The sequence below is a fragment of the Mytilus californianus genome, unplaced genomic scaffold (genome assembly GCF_021869535.1).
Source record: "Mytilus californianus isolate M0D057914Y unplaced genomic scaffold, xbMytCali1.0.p SCAF_12, whole genome shotgun sequence".
Taxonomy (NCBI): Eukaryota; Metazoa; Mollusca; class Bivalvia; order Mytilida; family Mytilidae; genus Mytilus; species Mytilus californianus.
The window spans coordinates 1,071,197-1,094,942 of record NW_026262604.1 but is presented as its reverse complement, the minus strand read 5'-3'; the positions used below and the strand labels follow the sequence as shown (position 1 = coordinate 1,094,942).

The window sequence follows — 23,746 nt, the reverse complement described above, 5'->3', positions numbered from 1 at the left end:
GTTGTCATCATAGAGCAGCAGAATATTTCGACTTAATCATTTTAGGTTAAATTACTCAAAGAAATACGAAAACCGAAATTTGCAAAAGGAAGTTTTGAATGAAACTAAACTATCGACTGTTACCGATAACGGAAATGAACAAAATCCGGAAATCGTAAATTTTCAAAAATAAAAGAAATCGGGGCCGGACGATTTCAGAGGGGCTTGGATGAAAATCTATTAATTAATCTTAAGTGGCCTTATATGAAACAATTTTTTTTTTCACAAAATATACTTCACATAAAAACAAACTTCAGTTTCACCTCTAATTGATTTTAATCGTAAGATTTTTATAAAGAGCGACCTGATCAACATGAACAAGAATTTGTTAATTTTTATTCCTTCTGAAAAACTATATAGGCTTCTTATAAATTTTAAAAGAAGTCTTTACACCTTATTTGATTATTTTAAAATATTTAGAATAGGAATAAAAGGAGATGTGGGGTATTCGGCAAAACAAAAACAAAAACTACCTAAATGACATCAAGAGATCTTCATAAAAAAACAATTGACTTGTCGATACGGTAAATCAAGCTCGTAATCTCTAGTAAGGCAATTAGCCTGCCTAGATGTGTCATACGTCATTCATTTTCTATCATAATAGTACCATTTGCTAAATTTTTACAGTGTCGTGTACCATGATTGATTGTTTGTTTGTGTGCTATATCGTGGCGGTAAGTTTTTATTGGCGGAGGAAACCGGAGTGACCGCAGAGAACCTCCAATCTTCGGCGGGGAAATTGGCAATCCTAGTAATTTAAGATTAGAGTCGAACGCACCGTGCACCTGCCACGTGCATCTTTCAAACTCACAACCTCAGTGTTGACATGCTAGTGATACGGAAAATGAACTATTAGTACTTACACAACTTGGCCACCGAGGTCCCCCATGGAACATGAAAAAAATATCCAAATCGGATATCTATCGTTTTGGAGTTATGATCCTTGCTTACCTGAACATTCGTGTCCTTTACATATGACCCAAGGCTAACATTTCCCAAGCAACTTAATGTCATTAGTATTATATCAAATACATGTATCAAATGTACTCACTCAAATGTAGGCCACTTTTCCCAAACTGCACTTTTCTCCACATATCCTGATTCCTTTCTTTTCCATTCTGCTTCTTTGTCCTGTTTGGCTTGTTCTATCATTCTCTCTTCTTCCTCTTGCTTTTGAATAGCTTCCTCCATTTTTCTTGCTTCTTCCACTTTCTTCTTAGCTTCGTGATTCCTTTTTAATTCGATCTCTTCCTCAATTTGTTGCGCTTCGTCTTTTGCTCTTTGTGCGTAGACTTGTGCTGCTGTAGCAGTACGTTCTGTTTCTACGGATAGTCGGATAGCTTCGGATAATTCCGCGTTCGCTCGGGCAACTTCGGCATTCAATTTTGCGAGTTTTTCCGTTAGCTCTCTCTGTTCAATGCTTTGAATTTCTTCCTCTGGAATGAAAGAATATTTAATTGCAGGTCTTACGTATTTTGAAATAACATCTGTTACAATTTTCTAAAAATTCATAAGTCTGTTCCACAAAACAAGTCTGCTGACAGAAAGATTCAATTAACAAAATGCGTCCGACTAGCACATAAAAGCTGTAATACCTCGTTCATTCAACATCAACAACGTAGTTAGTGGCTTACAAAATACTCATTTCAATCAAATAAATAAATGTAAATTTAAAGTAGTTTAACTTTAAAAGTATATATCCGTCTTGTTAATGATGTTTTTTTATAAGAAATAAAATTTTACGACACTAAATTACGGCAATAGTGTTCTTTACAAAAACGTCGCAACAGTGAATGAAAATTAGAAATTCACAAGAAACCACATAAAATATCAGTTTCAGTTGGGTGTGTAATTTATTAGCCGATTTAATTGCTATTTTGAACGTTAAATTACAGTAGAAAGTTTTACTGATGTTAAACACTGAACATATCAATAAAAAGGAAAACTAGTATTTATATTCCAAAAGTTAAACTGACATGACGCCATTGATCAATTTACAAAAAAGAAACAAAGCTGACGGCGGTAATTGATGAGTTTTGGAGGCCAAGACGGTTAAAACGTCCTTCAAATACAAACTATTCAGCCACAGGGTACCAACACATATGCACAATAAAACAATAAGTAACAGAAATTATATTTACTTTAAATAATATTTTTTTATATTTTGATTTTTAGCCATATTCATCATAAATTACAATGCAATGTCCCTTTTTGTACCTCCCTAGAATTTAATAACTACTTGTTTGCACTAAGTAATCTCGGAAGTGATTGAAAAATGAAAAAAAGAAGCTTTGTATAAATTAATATTGATTCTAAAAATAACATATTCACCAATTAATTTTCAGAATATAAATGAATCGAAAACCATTTAATTGCATCAAAAACATAAAATATTAAAGTATAAAAATGTAATTCAAGCAAAACAGATAAAAATATGACGCAAAATTGTTGATTTATGATACCAAGTTACTTTTTAATGTCAAAGCTACATAGCTGAAAAACTAATACAAACGTAATTTAATTTAAAACTTGAACAAAGGTGTATGTAATTTATCCAAGAACAAAGAATGTTACTTTGACGTAGGCACATATATATTTTTAAAAACTTTAAAAGGGTCCAGGCGTTCCACCTGAGAAAAAGAGTTCCATATTATTCAAAGTCGATTTGTACGTGGTTTAAACAAATCCGATATGAAAAGGTCATTTGAATCCCAATTAACTGGTCACATTGACTAATAATAATTGTATTGCTACTTCTGAAATTTGCCGAGGATATCCGGAATTTCTCGAAGTCGTGTTATAACATATAAATAATGCCTACATTCTTTGTCTCTTTTTAAGAATTGTGTGTACATGTATGTTGTACTGAAAGAGTATCGAGTATTTTGGATCTATTTAAGGAGGTTCACTACTCAGTTTCAAAATAACACGCTTTTCATAACACTAGTATAAATTGATAAGGGATTATTAAAGGAACCAAAAGAGCAACAACAAAAAATAGGTCGATGTGCTTGTTTTCGAGATATTAGCCATTGAAATTTTGGCGGGAAAGTGTTCTCTCTTGGTTTTTCATAGCCTTATCATTGAAAAGTTCAAGTTCTCAAAAACTATTCAAAAATAACAAAGATTTTATTATACTTTTACAGATGGCTTATAATTATACATGTGAAAGATTTATAAAAAATTAAATGGGGGTCAATGGGCAAAATTTTTTAAGGCATTCACATGGATAAAACTAGAGGATTCCGAAAATCTGAAAAAAAATCCAAAACATGACAAGCGAACATCCTTAAAAAATTTTATGACTTTGAATTCGGTTTTGGTGGCAGATAGTTTCTGTTTATATTATTTACATTTTTTATACAACTTGTTTTGTTAAAGACTGCGTTTACCTCTACATGTCTTCTTGTTATTTATGTAGTGGGGTTGCTGTTTCATTGACGTATACTAAACAGCGCCTTTCATTCGCATAACCATCATGGATGTGTATAGAACATAACATTACGTGTCTCTTACGAAGACTTCAGTGAACTTTTTTGTCACCTAGATATCGGTAACTGACTCTTACATTATCAAGGTAGAGTTGTTTTCGTGTTTTTTTTTAAAGTTTTATTTTCAAATGTTATATTGAAAATAGATTCGTTAGGCGTTATCGGTATAACGTGGGAGGTTCGGCATCAAAGACACATACAAATGTTTGATATTATATCAGAAAAATCATATCATTTATATGCAAAAATGAATTTTTTAATCAGTTTTGAGAAAAAAAATATTGTTGCACATTATGTATTTATACACTAACGAATGTTGCATTTAATGAACAACGCTTGATGAAGATCAAAAGAAGGCGTATGCAGAATCTTGGTGCAATTGGCTAATAAATCATTTTGTGAACTGTATAATTATGAATTAAAATTGTCTCATTAAAGCAATACATGGTTTTGAGTATGGTCTCAATATATAAAACATCATTTAAATGAAGTAAAAATGAAAAAAAAACTAAATTATATTTGACTAACATATTACATATCATGCTCTTTTAATGGAATGAAATTAAATGTAACTTAAATCTTAAAAACATATTTTCTATACAAAGGGATAATTGAACATAGAAGAAAAGACACAACACTCGCATTGTTCACGCCTTTTTGTTTGGCTGTATCGGTATACAGGGTTTCAAAAGTATATTTAGAACGAGGTCCGAGACCATTTTCTTGTCTCATAACAAGGAAATAAAATTGAGAATGGAAATTGGGAATGTGTCAAAGAGACAACAACCCGACCATAGAGCAGACAACAGCCGAAGATATAGTTTTACAACGAAAGGTTCACAGGTTTTCAAAATACTTGTATATACTTTACTTTAGGAAAAAGACTGCAAATGAAGCGTGAAAATCTACTGTTTAAATTACTAAGAGTATATTGGCTTTAGATATTTTCTTCTGTTTTGTTAGGGATTTCAGAGTAAAAAAAAAAACTTCTGTGTGATTGGAAGATACGAACTCTAAACACTCGATTCGATTATTCATTTAGACGGAAGTCATATGTACATCTGTATAGGAAAGTGCTTGACGAAAATACTTTCTCAAATTTTTATGCTATCTTCACATTTCTTAAGCGGTGTGACAAAAATATTTCTCCTCACTAGTGAAATATCTGTTCTCAGCAAATGATTGGTCGAAAATTAATTATGAAGTTAAATTGTCTTGATTTCATCTGACTTTCCTATTGTGACGTCCTGAAAAAAGACGGTCATGCCTGATGACGTCACATATAAAGAACACAACTTTCTGCAAATCTTTGAACAGGAAAGATAAAAATCATTAGAGAAACAGATTCCACTATCTAACTCGTGTATTACGATATTTTTTCACTCTTAGCAGTTAAATTTTAATTATTTTAAAGCTCGGCAAGCCTCGCGCTTTAAATATTAAAATTTAACTGTCTCGAGTGGAGAAATATCGTAACACACGTGTTTCAGTGATGGAATCTATATATAATATATAAAGAATAAGCAGAAACGTATCCTTGTATTTTCATAGTTGTCTCGTATATTTCATTGTCCTATATAGCACCGACCATTCGTATTTCATGTGGAAAGACATGTTGTTTTTTTTAGATAGATTGTTTGATACCTGTATAAAATCAACATTGAGTTTTATGTAAATTATTCTCGTTCCTGCATTTCAATGAAAGAAATTGTTCGGTCCTTTTTAATAAATTTTAAACAATGTTAGTCCCGAAAAAAAAACCAATGCCCCACAAAAGATGAATGGGCGTTGACTAACCCTATTACTTGTTTTGTTGTTTTGACTCTTGTTCAACAGTTAACTTTAGAAAATTACTACTTATTTTTTCAAAGTAAGCAAACCGAAAATTAATCAAGCTTACCTGGCAATTAACTATCCAAACTTTGTTTGTATCCTAGTAGCACTTTTATGATTAATATTTCTTAAAGTGGAGCGTTAAATGACCATCTCTTAGATCTGATAACGTTTCGCTTATTTCAAGATTTACAAATATCTCTTTAAATTGGTAATAAACTTTCTCTCTCAATAGATGCGTGCTTTAACCCTTAAATGGCAGTGACCGATATTTTAAAGAACGTTGTTTACGTTAGCGTGGTTAATAAAGTCAAATTTATAGTTCGATAGCATGTAATAAGCGGTCATGTCTTATTGTTGAGTGGCCTGATAAGAAATGATGTGATTTTATTATTAGTTTTCAACCATGTATAAAGGTTAATTTAACCTGAGAGAGATTTCACTAGGCGATTGTTACAAATGATTAAATCAGTACGAACGATTTAATTAAAATTATGGATTCTCTGTGGAAAGACATAGCGACATGGAAGAGTTGCTTCCCTTTTGCTATAAAAAAAACTGCAAGAATGGATGGATAATTCTAACTAATATCTAGTCATTAATCTTTCATCATACATTTCGGGCGGAAAAATGTATTTTTGGGCTTGATAACTAGACATTAGGAATATATGAGATGAACATTTACTTCCTTTTTAGTTAATTTTAATATTAGACTTTTCTTTTGTCGTTACCTTTTATTAATTATTTGTGTAGATGTTTCTTGATAACGATTGATCAATTTTAATAAACGTTCAGCAGCAAGTATTTCATGCAGATTCAGTTCTATTTTTGACAATGATACCCCAAAAGAGATTAATAATAAATGCACTTTCTTTGATAATGGGATATATGAGATGCAAATTTACCCCTTTCATTGTACGGAGACATAATTATAATCATATTATTTGGCTTTCATAATTTTGATCGTTCCTTTTAAACTTTATTTAATTGTTAACATGTTTCTTGATACTAATTGATCTATCATAACTGATTAATCGCCGATAAACGATCAGTTGAAAGTATGTCAATTTATTCATGACAATAATAGAAAAACAAAGGATATGCATGGGGTATCCATCCGTGAGTACTTTTATTGCTGTTCTTCATCTCAAAGAACAGTGAGTCCTTCAACAAATGTTCAACATGGAGAAAAGATGCTTTCACTTCACTGCAAGTGTTTGTTTGACAATCATGCCACGGAAGACACTAATTACACGTGCTCTTTCCTTTGTATACATTAAGAAGTACTTAGATTCGAATAAATTACAGGGTATATCATTATAAGTGCAAATTTGACCTAAATGTCAATCGCAAGAGTGATTGAAAATGCAAATTTGACCTAAATGTCAGCCGCAGGAGTAATTCAAAAGAATACCAAATACAACCATAAATATATTTTGAAATGCAAACAGAAAATTGAATAAAATATAAACGACTGTTCTTATTTCTCAATTACTAATAAATATATTGTATGCTTGTATATATAGGAAGACGTACTGACTGACTTTCTGGTTCTCATGACCTGTTTATCAAACCGAAATAGAATATAGCTGCTCATTGGTATAACTCATCGTTTGTATAATATGTAGAGCATGCAATCTGGGATTTGAATTTTAGTTTTAAACTCAGGACATTTCAATCATATTTCAAGTATATGTCAATGAAATACGCGCACTTTTCTTAACGTTGATCTGTTATCATGTCAATTTTCTATCTGCTTATCATCTAGTGACACATATTTTACACTCATAAAGGAGGTTCTCTTTTCACATTTACCCTTTACTTTATGTGTGTGTAACCCTTTAGCTTTTTCATAGGTAATGCATCAACAATTTATTACTATATATACTTAACAATACAAATAACGCACCACATCTTACCTGATTTAGTAGTTTCACATTTTCTTGTTTTTTTCTAGAAATGTGTGGAAATCTATTATATTTTAAGCATTTACATTAAATTAATACAGAGCTCACAGCGAAAAGTTTTCATTTTTGTGGCAACAATGGAGAATAAAAAATCAATTTTTAATCAAAACCAAAAGTTTAAGATAAGTCAATTTCAAATTGGATATTAGACAAGAATTCGATTATTAAGAAAATAAAAATAAAAGACATTTTAGTTGTTTTTAGTTAAATGATACACTTTACAAATCTGGCAACATCTTTTTTTATGTTGTTGTTAAACATGTGTTATTTGGGATGTCAAAAATTAAAATTATAAGTAAATTCCCGTGTTGGTGCTTACGACTTCATATTCGTTGTGTCAAATTTTTACTAATTTCAATCACTTCTTAAAAGTTACATTAAAAAAAAAATAACCCTAAAGCAAATTAATGGAGGTCGTGTGTTTCTTTCGGTGTTGAGTATATATTTTTAATTTTCATCGGAAATACTTTTTTTCAGAAATTTTAAATTTCTGCTGTTTCTAATATATATTTCTTACAATTTCATGTTGATTTCTTCCCCAACTTTTCAAATAATTACTCCAAAACTATTTTTTATCAGTGATGACTATCCTCTGAGCAGCGAACACCCTTAAAATGTGGAAATTAAGAAGCATTATCAAATCGTACCGACTGGGAATACACGTAAGAGTAGAAGAAATGGATTGTCACTGTAAAACAGGAAATGTTGGTTAGTAGGTGAAACTTTGCTTTCGCAACTGAAGGTCTCGTAGATCGAATTTTTCTTCGCAGTGTTTCCGAATATATACATCCAATAATCATTTTGATAACTTACTTTTTGTGCCGCCTTTAGATCATTATAACCATTTGTTTTAGGAGGAGACTAACTTACTTGTGGTAACTTGTGTATGATCCTATTGTTTGTAGTTCGTAACAGCATATACAATATTTTTATATTTTTAAAGGGAAAGCATATGTTTATACCCCAATAGTGATCCAGTGTTAAAAATGCCTATTTTAGTGGACTTTACTTTTTGTACATCAATCTTTATTGTTCAGTAGACAAAAGTCAGTGTTCGAAAAGGCATCTATAAAGGTTAAATGCTTGACTTTATATAATGTCGTAACCCGAAATCAGTGAAGTAGCTTATTGAACAAACACTCATCTCCAAATTCATTAATCTTGGCAAACATGATATTGAAAAATAATTTAAATTTTGTACATCGATCTTTATCGTTTAGCAGACATACGATACTTTCGAAAAGGCATCTATAAAGGTTTGATGCTTGACCTAAAATGTCGTAACCCAAAATGAATGAAATAGCTGATGGAAGAAACACTCAAATTTAAATTCATTGATCTTGGCAAACATGATATTCAAAAATAATTTTACATTTTGTACGTCGATCTTTATCGTTTAGCAGACATAAGGTAGTGTTCGAAAAGTCATCAATAAAAGTTAAATGTTTGACCTAAAATGTCGTAACCCGAAATCAATGAAGTAGCTGATAGAAGAAACACTCAATTCCAAATTCAATAATCACGGCAAACATATTGAAAAGTAATTTTAAAATTTTGTACGTCGATCCGTTTAACAGACATAAGGTAGTGTTCGAAAAGTCATCTATAAAGGTTTAATGCTTAACCTAAAATATCGTAACCCAAAATCTATGAAGTAGCTGATTAACAAATACTCAACTACGAATTTATTAATCATGGCAAACATGATATTGAAAAATAAATTTATATTTTGTACATCGATCTCTATCGTTTAGTAGACAAAAGGCAGTGTTCGAAAAGTCATCTACAAAGGTTTAATGCTTGACCTAAAACGTCGTAACCTAAAATCAATGAAGTAGCTGTTCAAACAAACACTCAACTACAAATTTATTAATCATGGCAAACATGATATTGAAAAATAAAATGAGATGAGTGTTGAATATGTGATTTATATCAATATTTACATACGAGTTCGTTAAACAAATACACGATTAAAAGTGAGACCTACAGTTGAGCAAAATATTTACACAGCATTTAAAGGGGTTGCAAGTGGTTTAACTATTAAACTGACGGATTTATTTAAACGTTGAGATTCCTATAAAAGAAGTGACAAGTTTTATCTACGATGTACACTCATAAGGATTGTTCTGCTGAATAGCTCTTCGTTAACTCACTCTATAAAAGAAAACATCTTAGCCCATCTAGCTTTCAAAGCTTGGAAAGCTGCGTTGTGTTCTGGTCATGAAAAAAATATTTTTTTGATGTTGAACATTTATATTTAATTGTTTAAAAGCAAAAAGTTTAAAAATAAAAATTACGAGACTGATGTAAGATGCTTGTGCAAAGGAAAGTAATCGAGACTAAAATAGTTTTGTTATGGAAAATACCATCTGTTTCAATCTAATACCTATATTTATCCAATCGTGTTATCTTGATCATAAATCCGCTAAGCAACCTTGAAAGGAATTTTCGAAGGCGGTGTAAATATTTGTTGTTTTGAAAAATATCGCAAAATCGTAGATAAAAAATCTGATTCCTTGTTTATCGATTCGTAAACGCTCGTACAGAATAGACAGAAAGAGCCGTAGAATAAGTTATCGGGAGTAGTAAAATTGATACCGTGAAATTGATACCGTAAATCGTTTTTTTTTACGACAATGATGTTGGATGATAAGTGTCTTTGGTCAGAAAGACTCAATTCCGATTATTGAATGACTTAGCATGTGCGATGTACTTGAAGACAAAAATACTGGCTCTCTTTCCATAATGAAATACTATTATACTGGAGTAACGAATTGTATATTAATTTCATTTCTTGTAGGGTGCTTTAAACAAAGTGAACTTTGTAGTGTATTATATGTGATGAGACCCGAGAATAAAACCGCGTTGTTAGTTACCCGATTTAATGTATAGAAGTACATGTACTAACATAATGTTTGTTCTTATTAAAAAGTTGGACAAATCAGTACCTGGCACAAGTACATTTACCTATTGTACCTGTTTGCATTTCTAATTATCAGATATACTGTAAATTTGTTTTGGACACACACACTACAAAATTGAATAACTATGGCAGTTTACTTATACATTCGTTTTAAATTATATATAATTAAAACCTGATAAAATTTGGCACGTTCCGGTAGACTTTTGACTATATACTTAGATTTTAATGAACGGAGTTTACTATTATAATTATAGTCGTAAACTTTAATGCTTGGAAAAAAGTGTCATTGTCAAAGATTTTATTGATTTAAGATCATAAATGTGGATTGTCACCAAACAGCAAACTCAAAAAACAAACAGCAATATATGTATATTATATAAAATTAAACATAAATAAACCATAAACTGAAAAATAGAGGCAGACGATACCTAAGGGACATTAAATCTTTCTTCAATTTTTACTGAGCGAGTACAGTTACCAAATGAATGCAATATGTAGAAAAGACAGTACAGTTTGGAAGCTATTAAACCAAGAGTTCCAAATGGTGAAGTTGAAGCCATCCCTTCGTAAATTTGTACGGACGCCATCACGAGTTGGTTGACCGTTATGGAATAACCGTTTCACAGATGATATCGGATATGTTCCTTATGTCGTAACCACAATACCCTCCCTTTTCACGAATGTGACTTACCGAATTAGACTATTTACCGGATTTGCAATAACATAAGCAACACGACGGGTGCCACATGTGGAGCAGGATCTGCTTACCCTTCCGAAGCACCTGAGATAACCCCCAGTTTTTGGTGGGGTTCGTGTTGCTTAGTCTTTAGTTTTCTATGTTGTGTCATCTGTACTATTATTTGTCTGTTTGTCTTTTTATTTTTGGCCATGACGTTGTCAGTTTGTTTTCGATCTATGAGTTTGACTGTCCCTCTGGTATCTTTCGTCCCTCTTGGATAGTCTTAGAAGATGTGTATAGACTGGGGTCTTCATTTCGACATTCTTTTATTTTTCATCAACTGTTAGGGGCATATACAGGGTATCATTAAATGCATTGTAATTTCTTCTTCGTTTTTGTTCTGCCGAGTTAAAAAATGAAACGGGAATTAAAATGATATGGCACATTAAATTGAATTTATCTTATCAACTGTCAAGGGTGTTTATAGTTGCGGTACCGTAGCTCATGGTCGGCAAATTGTAAAAAAATATTATAAGGATCATAAGAGCTGCGGTTCCGCAGCTAGGGTGCTTACAGAGTTATGAAGTTATCTGACATCGCACAACGATAACTTTGAAGTAGATGCAATTCGACCTTCTTTTACATAAGGGTTAATACATGGTTAGGGTCAGGTTAAGGTTTATACATGGTTAGGGTCAGGTTAAGATTTATTCCAATCTGATTAGAATACAGACCCTGTATCCAAGCTTTGTTACAAGAATCTGAAAACAATCCGTTTTACTTTCTGTTTTAAAGACCTTTCTGGATCCTCTGGTTTTGTCGGATTAATGCACACCTTCAAAAACTTGAAGGCTGCAGTTTCATTGGCTGATTTAATAATTACCGGAACAGAAAGTAAAAACGGAGCGTTTTTAGATCCTTGTAAGCATAGATTGGAAACATGATCTGTTACAGTATTTTAATCAGATTGGGGTTTATTCTAGCTTAACGGTAACGTTTAAGATATTTTTTAGTTTTTTAAATGATAGGGCTAGAGTTAGGGTTAGGAATGGGTTCGGATTAGATTCAAGGTAAGGGCTAGCTTAAAATTGAGAATGGAAATGGGGAATGTGTCAAAGAGACAACAACCCGACCATAGAACAGACAACAGCAGAAGGTCACCAACAGGTCTTCAATGCAGCGAGAAATTCCCGCACCCGGAGGCGTCCTTCAGCTGGCCCCTAAACAAATATATATACTAGTTCAGTGATAATGAACGCCATACTAAACTCCAAATTGTACACAAGAAACTAAAATTTAAAATAATACAAGACTGACAAAGGCTAGAGGCTCCTGACTTGGTACAGGCGCAAAAATGCGGCGGGGTTAAACATGTTTATGAGATCTCAACCCTCCCCCTATACCTCTAGCCAATGTAGAAAAGTAAACGCATAACAATACGCACATTAAAATTCAGTTCAAGAGAAGTCCGAGTCTGATGTCAGAAGATGTAACCAAAGAAAATAAACAAAATGACAATAATACATAAATAACAACAGACTACTAGCAGTTAACTGACATGCCAGCTCCAGACTTCAATTAAACTGATTGAAAGATTATGTCTTCATCATATGAATATCAGGCACAATCCTTCCCGTTAGGGGTTTAGTATCATACCATCATAACATATATGAGAAGAACATAACCCGTGTCATGCCAACAACTGGTTTTTAAATAAATGTGTTTAGTGCCGATGCAAAGACCCTATAAGTGAATCAATATTAACGCCAAGATATGCAATCTTTAATGACCTGACAACAGTATCGTAACTATATCCCTTCTTAATAAGTCTATTTAAAGGTTTTGTTAGCTTCAGAGGTGAATACTGATATTTTTGTGCTTTATAAAGAATATTTCCATAAAAAATTGGATGTGAAATACCTGAACGTATAAGAAGTCTGCATGTTGAGCTATATTTACGAATGATGTCCTTATACCGATGATAAAATTTAGTAAATGCTTAGTATGGTTGTATATAATGGGTTTGGACTCCTACTAAAGTAAAAGAATGCTGAAATTCTTAAAATAATGTTTGAAATGTGAGGGTCTGTACAGGGTTTACAGAATAAAGAATAACTGACAAAAAGTGCACAATAAAGGACAAACAAATAATGAATAGAGAAAAATAGGGAGGAGGAATCAAGAAAAGAGAATAATGACCAAAATGAATAAAGAATAGAGAAAAATTTAAAGAATAAATAGATGAAACCTCCCTTCCCCCATTCCAGGCCCCATATATTGATTTACCATGAAGACCTACCTGGTGAAAGTTCCATCTGTCTCTTTGTAATACTATAATGGATGTTCTCCTTCACATGCTTCATTTTAGAACACAGTTCCTCCAGCTGTCGCTGGCTGTCCTGGGACTGTTGTTTAAACTCGTCAATGGTTCCGGAAATGACGTTGACAAAGGAGATTAGGTCCTCAACTGGGAAGTCCTCATTTACATTATTAAACTTATCTGTTTCGAATACTTCGCTGTACTCTAAAATCTTATCGTTAAAAGATTTGATATTGTATTCTTCCGGAGCTTTTTCAGCCCATTTTTCGTCCGATTCTGATTTCTTGTCATCATCTTCTTTCTGTTGTACCGTTTCACTGTTGTTATTCTCCATATCAGAAGAACTCGCCTCCTTTGCCTGGACCGTATTATCGTCCATTGCTACTTCTACTTCCAATTCAGAATTATTGTTTCCATTTCGTTCATGGACTGGCACTGGTTCCTCCACTTTTTTGGTCTCTGGAGGAGGTTGAGTTTTAGTCCGCCCGTGTCCAACATGTGTCGGTTTCGTTTTGTCCATGTTTTTAGGCTTCTGAGATGTGATGCTGTAATTTCTTTGAGATCTCTGTGAAGTTTCAGAAACAGTACGCTTCACAGGAGATGGAGCAGTTGACGGTACTTTTGATCCTGGATGCGCATGTCGCTGATTGTTGGAAACATTTCGTCTTCTTTCCCCAGGCATGATTAAATATCAGCTATCGTACCTGCAATGCACAATTAAGAATTATTACATTGTGGAAAAAGATCGCTATCTAGATTTGAAGCTGCACTGAAAAATAAACCCTTATTCAACATATATAAGTAATATAGAAGCCATTTGTTTCCAAAAATACGTGGGCTTTTGTCCTTTGTTACTATTACATAAGTTTCATTGTCAATGCAGAGTTTTGATAGCTATAACTTTACCGCAACAGCACGTTTGTTTTTTCAGTCCATTGAACATATTTTTGTCTCACACCAATAAATGTTACATCTTTAAATATATTAAATTAAAATATTTAATAAATAAAATAAACATTTCAAACACAAAAGATTAATAATCTTTCATTCAAAAGATGTTAAGACTTTATTGTGCACAATGCATAAATGTGAGAACTGTTGATTTTGTATCATTTTTGACGATCTGATTAAAATACAGATCACATGTTCGCGTTTCGCAAACAAGGATCTACTTTTATTCTGGTAATTATAACATCAGCCAATAAAAGGTTAAAGATCACTTTCGGCATATTATGGCCATGAATTTCAACTTGATCATAGCATATCAAGAAGGATGCAATCTATTTTTAAAATGGATCTTTTTTCAAAAGCCTTAATGCTAGGGAAAAAAATCTCTTCATAATTGTACATTATAGGCTCCAAAGTTAGAACATTTTGGAGATCATTTTCAAAATACAACGATTTTGTGCATTTTTCGGATATAAACAAAACCAGAGGATCCCGGAGGATCTCAAAAACAGGAAGTAAAACATCGTTGTCAGATCCTTGTAAGCGAAGCGGGGACAAGGATATTTATTGTAATCAGATTGACTATCTGAGAAAAAGTCCTCATTGAATAAAACTAGAACTACAATGAACAATTCACCTTTGCCTCTGCACCAGAATCAATTTTTTGCAGCATTTAGAACACTTCTCATACAAGTTGCAAAAATACATTGTTTTGTCTATGTAGTTTCTAGCCAGTTTATGAACTTAATTTCAATGGTATATTTATATTGTTTGTATTCCAAAAAACATATGTTAGAAGTTTAAAATGTAGATTAAGAATGTTTACTATATGTACGTAAACCTGGTGATAGCTAGGAAGAAAGTTTATAAAACAATGCAAAACACATTCAGACGTTTATGTGGCATATAATTGATAGAAAACAAGCAAGAGTCAAGGAACAAAAAAGAGAACAAACAACAGAATTACACCCTCTTTCTGAGAAAACCGACAAACGACGAAACGAACGTAATTAAGTTATATATCCCTCAATCCATCACAAAAAAAAGAATAACACAGGAATGATGGGGGGAGAAGGAAAGAAAAACATGTTTGCCGGGTTGGCTAGAGACCGGGAAAAAAGTTAAATGCTGGCAGGGTATTCTGCATTGCAGATAAAATCAGGTCATTTCATGTGAGCATTTATGTATTTATCAACATCAGAATCACGTCGGTTTGTTGTTATACGGTAAATAGATACAGATGCAAATAATTGTATTAACCAATCAACGTGCCCTTTCAAAGGCAGATTAATTACAATGTAATTATTTATAACATAATAAATAGACTAAACAATAAACTAATAAGACAATAAAGGTTCATTAGAATAATAATTGGATTGATTGTTCAAAATATAGAAATGTCAACATTAATGTGTTTTGTATTGAGGACAGTCATGTGCGTTTGTTTACTTCTAGTTAACATTGAAATTATTTCAGCATAACAACAAGTCACATAGTTAAGAAATAAAAGTTGATTTGTATGATAGCACAGACTTGTCATACGCGATGAACGTTTATATTGAAAATATAGTTTTTTATTTTAACCATCCGAAAATCAGTTTTTGGGCAGTAACATTTCCCCATCCACCCAACCATGTGTAATCCGAATAGTGTCAGTCGTTATATTCCGCTGATCTCCGACTAATCTCCGAATACAACATTAAGGCTATATGCCGCTAGAGGGCGCAGAATTATTCGAGTTAAACCATGTGAAACTGTTTGTATTATTTATTTTATTGATTGTAACGCGTTAAGTTCTTCTGCAGATCTAATAAGACCATTAATTAGATATAATTGTTTTATATATATTTTAAACGCATTCTTTTTTTTTAATTTTTTCTTTGTAGATATGTTTGTTTGAAATGTATGCTGCAGCGGCATGAGAATGTGCTTGCAATGTGACGTTGATGATAGTTGTTTTGTTAGATTGCACTCGTCTAGGCGAGCTGTTTCCCAAATATATGTATTGTAGTTTTTGTTAATAAATACTTTATTTATGAAAAAGGAAAAAAATTGTGATTTGTCGTCTGTACTTGTTAACATTTTGATGTAATATCGAAACTTTCAATGGAGATAAAACATCTTTTATGGGTTTTACCATCAATATTTTGAGCTTGTCGTGATCTTAATATATAAATAAACTTGTAGATATACATTATGCTTGCCTTTCATTTACCAGTTGACTAAATATATCATCTTTTTCTATGGAGATATTTTAAGTTTCGCGTAATATTCGATTTTAATGGTTAAAGTCCATAGCTGAAGTATTGATAAATGGTATTGCAACAATGAAGTCAAGCTTTCATACGGAGTTAAGCTTAAATTGATCACATTATTATAGCCTTTTAGAAAGAACATAAATAAGAGCATTAAGAACTATGGTGATGCGATTTTCTACCTAATGGTGATATAAAATGGCATGTTTAAACTTAACTTGAATCTGTAAGAATATGACAGTTATTTTTGCACCATTTGCATGGCAAATTCTCCTTGCGTGCAACGGGAATACAATGAATATAAAAAGAGGAGTCCGACATAAATTGTGACAATAAAACTATACATCCTCAAAACACCCCATAATATATAAAAAGACTTATAAAAAGCAACAATAAGGTGTTTGATATCACAAAGTTTCCAACCCCAACCCCCCTGCTTGACTGAATAACCCAAGTAAATGTTTGAACCACTCGTAATTTTACCCAAACATCAAGTAAAATCCTTTTGACGCCCAACCCAAACAAAAGTAGACAGAGGTTCAAATAAACAAATGACCTAACATAGACTTCAAAACTGAACATAATTATGTTTTATGTAGAATAAAAAATCAACCGGTTCACAAAGAACATTAATCAGACGTTTTATCGATTCGCATCCCCGAAGCGATCATTTCTCAGTTTGCCCTTTCCGTACTTTGAATTGATGTCATTTAATATAAAGGTAACTGCAGTACATCTGTATAACTGAGAAGTAATCGTCGATATCAAACGTTAGAGTGAATTCTGCTTCTCTTAAATAGACAGAATTTGATACTCGCGGAAAAGCTAGTATATTAATTATAAACAAAATGTTTCAAATTTTAAATTAAATAATACGGGTTATGAGACACCGACCATGTACCTTCCTTTTTATGGTGTGGGGGAGGGGGCAATGTTTTTTTACTCGAAACATTCTTTTTCGATTTTAATGGAAAAAATCTTTTTAGTTCCAGTCTGAAACAAAGTTTTATCAGGAAATTTATAATCAAACAATTAATGTATTTACCGTCTCTACGCTCTCTTTTTCCTTGCAGATCTTTTAAGATCGACTGGACGCTATCAAAACATTTTTATAACTGCGATTGACTTTGTCTTATATCATTACTCATGGAATTGATAAGCATTTAAAATCTTAAAACTGCGTTTCATCTACAGATAGCAAAACAACAACAACAACAACAAAATAGAAAGAACAAAATATGTGATCTAGTTTTTTTTTTATGCTAAATGTCAATTCAAGTAGCCATTTGCTAAATATATAGACAGTATTACAATCGAAAATCAAAATTTACAATACTGTTGAAATGCTTTCAAGTACTACTCGGTCGCTATACACGACAGACCAACTTGTACATAATAAAATATTAAAATCTATTAAAAATGTTCAGTTTATAGATCTAATAGAGATTTAAAATGTCAGTAGCGCTTTAAAGCCTTACAAATCATATTCAAAAATAGAATTTCTATGCTTCTCATCTCCCGCGACACTTAAATAAATCATAGGTAATTTATAACAGAGAAAGTTTTCCAGCCCAGTTTGAAACATTAATGGTATACAATGGCGCACTATTTCAAAAGATAATTGTGAATTTTCAGCCCCTTATCTGTTTCCTTTTGATATAACTTGAATCAAGATCAAAAGAAGATATTTCATTTAATATTGAAAAGTTTTTGATACTTTCCATTCGTAGAAATTAAATTAAAAGTTATATGTGAACTTTAACATTGATCACACAGGACGAATACTCTTGTAGAAAGATAGACTTTAAAAGAGGGTCTGGATGGGGGTCTCTCATTTCTTTATTCATTAACTTTTTGAAACATTTTTCTCTATTCTTTATTTATTTTGCCCATTATACTCTCATTTATATTTTAGCACCCCATTATTCTCAGTTCTTTATTTGGTTGCCCATTATTCTCTATTCTTTATATTTCAGCACCCCATTACTCTCTATTCTTTGTTTTTTTTGGCCATTATTCTCTATTCTTTATATTTTAGCACCCCATTATTCTCAATTCTTTATTTTTTTGTCCATTATTCTCTATTCTTTATTTTGTGTGCCCATTATTCTCTATTCTTTATATTTTAGCACCTCATTATTCTATTCTTTATTTTTTTTGTCTATTTTTCCCTATTTCTTGATACTTTTTATTGCCTATTTTTCTCTATATTCTTAATTCCCCCCGTTTATTTTGCCTTTTTTGCAAATATTTCTCCATTCTCTAAACCCCATCCAGATCCTCTTATAAGTTGACGATTTTACAATGGAAAAAATAAGAAATTCGATATTACAAAAAAAGTATAACCGGATTTCTTCGAAAAAAGACATACAGACAAGACAAAAAAGAACGAACAACACATGTCAAGACAGTGTGACTTGAAACAGGCAAAATATGCGACTGCTTTAAATTAAGGCGATAGTAGCTTACAAATGTTCTAACCCAACTTTGCCAAGGACATAGTAGACCACACTTAGTTGTGACATGCGCACATTACCGGTTTTGCATGAAAATGTCGTGAAAGCAAAATACACAATATTAATACACATTCAACAGCTAACAAAACGACCACTTCTTTTGAAATCTGGTGTATAGTTGTCTCATTGGCAATCATATCACATCTCCTTATTGTAATACTGACATAAACAAGGGCATGGCAGACGACACTTAATTTTGAAAAAGCAAGATCAGAATGTGCGCGCGTCTTCAGGAAGATAGCTATAGGACAGAATCAAGTTCCGTTTAGTTGTAAACTACATTACACCGTCCATGTTAATGTTATCTCAACATAAGAAAAATAATCTGAAACCTTCACATACCCATAATGCAACATAAATATTTAAAATAAAAGTACAAGTCATTTAAAATAGGCAAACCACGACTACATCGTTTTCATGCTAAACTGTTACATTTTTAAAGGTATATAATTGCCTTCGTGACAACATCACTTTGTTATTGTATGTTATGTGAAAGATAACAGGTTGATATAGTTAATGGTTTCACGGATCATTTTCCAAATGGGACTTTGAAGTTTGATTGTCGTTATCTGTGTTTTAACTGTCATTTGAAATATTGATTTAATGTCCCGGTTTGGATAAAACCATTTAGATGTTTTACAAACATCAATTTTAAAAATTAATTCCAAAGTGTCGATTAGGCATTAGTGCTAAACGACTTGTGGAAGTATTGAGCAATCATTGAAGAACTTCAAAACAAAAACAATTATGTACAAAACCATTAATCAATTAAAATTACACCTGTTAAAATACTTGAATGCTAATGGGACTTTTTTCTGACAAAAAGTTGATTTCTGTGCAAGGTTCGTTCGTTTGCTGCAAATATACGTTGAGTGCTATCTGACATTCTGTAGAGTGATATGAAATTTCTAAGGCTAAGAACTAAGACCCCCTGTAAGGTACATCTGCCGGTGTGCGCATGTATCAAATTCAAAACTCGTATTTCAGAAGGGACGTAAACAATTCTAGTCGTAAATAAGAATGCACTCTCCTATCACGAAAACACCCCACCAGCTGGATTCATTGAGGAGGTTGTTTATATTTTTTTGCAAGTCTATAATTCATAATTTATTTAATTGATATATCGGCCCCACAGCTGTATTTTCCAATGCACAAATATGACCAACATCTAAAAAAAAATCCACTAAAACTGGTCAGTTTTAAATAATGGAGGAAGCCAGAGTGCCCGGAGAGAACCATAGAACTTCGGCAGGAAAATTACAATCATGGTCAATTAAGATTGGATTCGAATGCACCTGACACTTGCGGGGTTCGAATCCACAACCTAAGTATTGACATGTTTGAAATGCAGTAGTTGGACTACCTATACCAATCGGCCATCGAAGCCCCCTGGGACTTAAGAACAGAATTAAAAGCGCTGTTCATGTGATTTTTATTTGTGTATGCGCGTGTATTGATTTGTGTAATTTTGTATTAATTTTACTGGCGGCAAATTTTCTTCGGAACTTTTCTAGGAATAAACACACGCATACACTGTTAAAACCGTCATTTCAAAACTAAATGTCAACCCTCATATTTCAATGAGCGATATTATATTTATAAACTATCAAATCTACATTTTATACTTCAAAATCATCTGAATTATTAATGACATATCCTGTTCTGTCTGAATGAATAAACAGTTTATTTAACTCGCAAATATCTCATTTTATTGATGATTTGAAAGCTTATGGGACATCAATATTGCAATTATCATGAAATAGTAATATATATCATATAAAGCAGGGCGTAAAAACACAATTTTTTTTCAGATTATACGTGTACACTGAATATTTTACCACTTTAACAAAAAATGAAATCATTTTCGAAACCAATTAAATTTGAAGTTTCATTAATTAAATATTTCGTAGATACCCACAAACCTATGAATAAATAATAATATCAAAATGAAGAGGAGAAACAGATTATAAATTGAAATTGAAATATAAGTTACGCGTTCTGTCCCCATACTCTTATTAACCAGCTTGATCGTCAAACAATATTGAACACAAAGTCTTAGTGTGAAAAAATATTTCTTGAAAAGAGCAGTATATAATAGAATCGTTGTTTAACCAATTTGAAATAACGATTTAGGACATACATATAACTAAAATTAAAATATGTCCTGTAAAATGGTAATTCTTGATATTTCAAAATTTTAAAATTATTTTTTTAGATTTTTTTAAACTTTAACTATAAAAAAATACCAGCAATCGGACTCAAAACGAAAATAAACACAAAACACAAAACTCTTACCAAAATTACAATCCTAATGTGGAGTCTTACCTTAGTGATAGTCTCTTGTGAAAAATATTACTGAACAGACTCTTTTACAAGTATTTATACACATTTTGATATAAGTAAATACATAAATAATGGTCAGAAATAAAAGAGAAAAAACAAATTTCAGGGGTAATAACCTTTTAACTCTGTAGACAATGTTTAACGTCATCGTATTAAAGTAAAAGACAAACTATGTTGTGTGTTTACTTGTTTTGATTTAATGGACTTATCCTTTTAAATTTGGACAATACCTGTATTAGTGACCCATGGATTATTACGCATGACTTTAAACGCAGTTGGCTTTGGTTTTATTTTAAAATTCAATCTGAATTAGATATTAGTAATATTTTTTTATATTAATTTCAATTGCTCTCAAGTAAAGTTAAAAAAAAAGTTATTGAACTGAAAATATTTTTCGTTTTATTTACCTTAATAATTTCGACATCCATTTCAATGCAAAGTCTGTATGAATAAAATGTGTCTATCATTTAGGAAAGGCATTGTTTTTTTTCTGTCAAATTGATGAGTATTTAGTCAAACAATTCGTTTGAACTTTACCTGAGAGCAATTGTTTGTGTTTATTTGACTTACTGTTCTCTTTTGCTGATATATGGTAACTTTTTCCTCTAATGTTTTTTCACACTTGGTTTATAATTATTATCTGGTTTATTTTTGCAGTAAACATTTCATGATTATGAGGGAAACTTTTTATTTGTTCATACAATTTCAACTGATATACTAGAAAAGTCATAAATTCGGCCTTGTTTATAATAATAATAGTAGTTTTAAAGAACTTTCTTCTCACAAACAAATGCTATAGTTGACCAAAGCCAAATTGTGCTTCATTAAATATCTTAATTATTATAATTTAGACAAGTATGCAAACAAAAGTTCATAAAACAAAACAGAAATAACTATATTTACACAAAGTCTTCCGAAAAATAAATCGGTGTTGAATGAAAATGCATCGGAAGGATACTCAGTTCCTATTCCCCTGGTGGCACCCTTCGTGTTAACCATGCTCTTGTTGAACAATGTTAAAAGGGTACGAATAAACCGTAACAGGCATTACATTGTACGTCATATGAGGGACAGAAGGACCTTTTTCGGGACGTCGGGATTGGGCCTTTTTTTGTAGGAATTTGGGATAGGGCCTTTACTTTCAAGGGAATTCGGGATTTACACCTATTGGGACTCGGGAATTAATGATTATTTTTACGCAATCCGGGAAAGAATACTTTATTTTTTCGGGAATTTGGTATGACACCCCGTCCTACTGCCCCTCTCATATGAAACGAAAAATATATTGGGCCCACGTTTACGTCATTATTGCAATACAACCTTAATTTGCAGGGAGCACGTAGAGCGCGACGAAAAAGGCCATTGAAATGTGATTATCTGATTTTGATGGTTCTTTCAGAAATCTTTCTCAAAGTAAGAATAAACGAGTTTCTATTATCCGTGATTATATCACAGGCTTATCAAACCAAATTGCACATGGATCATTAGTTAAACCTGAAATTACAGATAAAGTAAATTTGTTACATTAAATCATCAGAACAACGGACAGAAAAAAACCTACTTAGGTTGAACTTTATAAAGGTTACACTTTCAATGGTATTGGTATACCTGTTGTAGTGTTACGATTTTCAGTAATTGTATATATTTGTTAATTATAAGTGATTAATTATTGTTTGATATACGTCCAGTGACAATTATTTCGCGCATATTCAGCCAGAACGAGAACAAATTAACAATAAATACAAGAGGTATAAAATGTATGTCCTGTAATAGGGGTCGACTGGTATGAAGGTCGGAAATTTGAACTGCTACTTGAAAACAATATAGATACTTACTTGTGAATATCGAACGGCCAAACTGACCCCTTAGTCTTGTCGTTTGAGGAAAAACCAGTTCTATCAACCCTTTCGTGCGACATTCTACAAAAAGGACCAGTACAAGACTGGTATATTTCTCCTTCCCGTCGTAAAACCTGAAGACCAAATCCCTTTCAAAAGTTAACCGTTCACTTTTGACTTTAATTCATATCAACGGTAAATGTCGATTATACGTGACCACCCCCTCCTCCCCCCTCATATATATACGCATTTTATATGCCATTGTATCTGTAATCAAAGTCAGCATTTTAACAAAAATACCACGTTAAGTGAAAGAGCATAACATTTTAATGAAGTACTTAGTTTTGTTTATCTTACAATTGTTTCCACTTAGCGTATGCATACAGTTTAACAAAATAACATTACACATCACTTAAATAGCATTAAATCAATCACAAACTCGATATTTTCAACAACAAAAAATATGCAGTCAGTAAAATAACATTCATATTCAATTGTATTTTTGTTCTGTGTTTATCTTACATTTTTTCACTTACCGTATGCTTAAAGTATCCAGAGTCCTTTATTGTAAAAATCAAAGATAAACGATAATTT

General features: G+C 32.0%; 1 protein-coding gene across 1 annotated transcript in view; it reads right to left on the bottom strand.

Moving 5' to 3' along the window:
* LOC127721181 (death domain-containing protein 1-like) overlaps positions 1-23,746 on the bottom strand; it is a 52,052-nt gene that overhangs the window by 18,340 nt on the left and 9,966 nt on the right. Inside the window, exons 2-3 of the mRNA XM_052227847.1 lie at positions 13,232-13,956; positions 1,091-1,475 (exon numbers count right to left, since the gene is read on the bottom strand). Coding sequence (XP_052083807.1) covers positions 1,091-1,475; positions 13,232-13,934 — 1,088 coding nt within the window. The 5' untranslated portion in view covers positions 13,935-13,956. The remainder of the gene's footprint in view (positions 1-1,090; positions 1,476-13,231; positions 13,957-23,746) is intronic.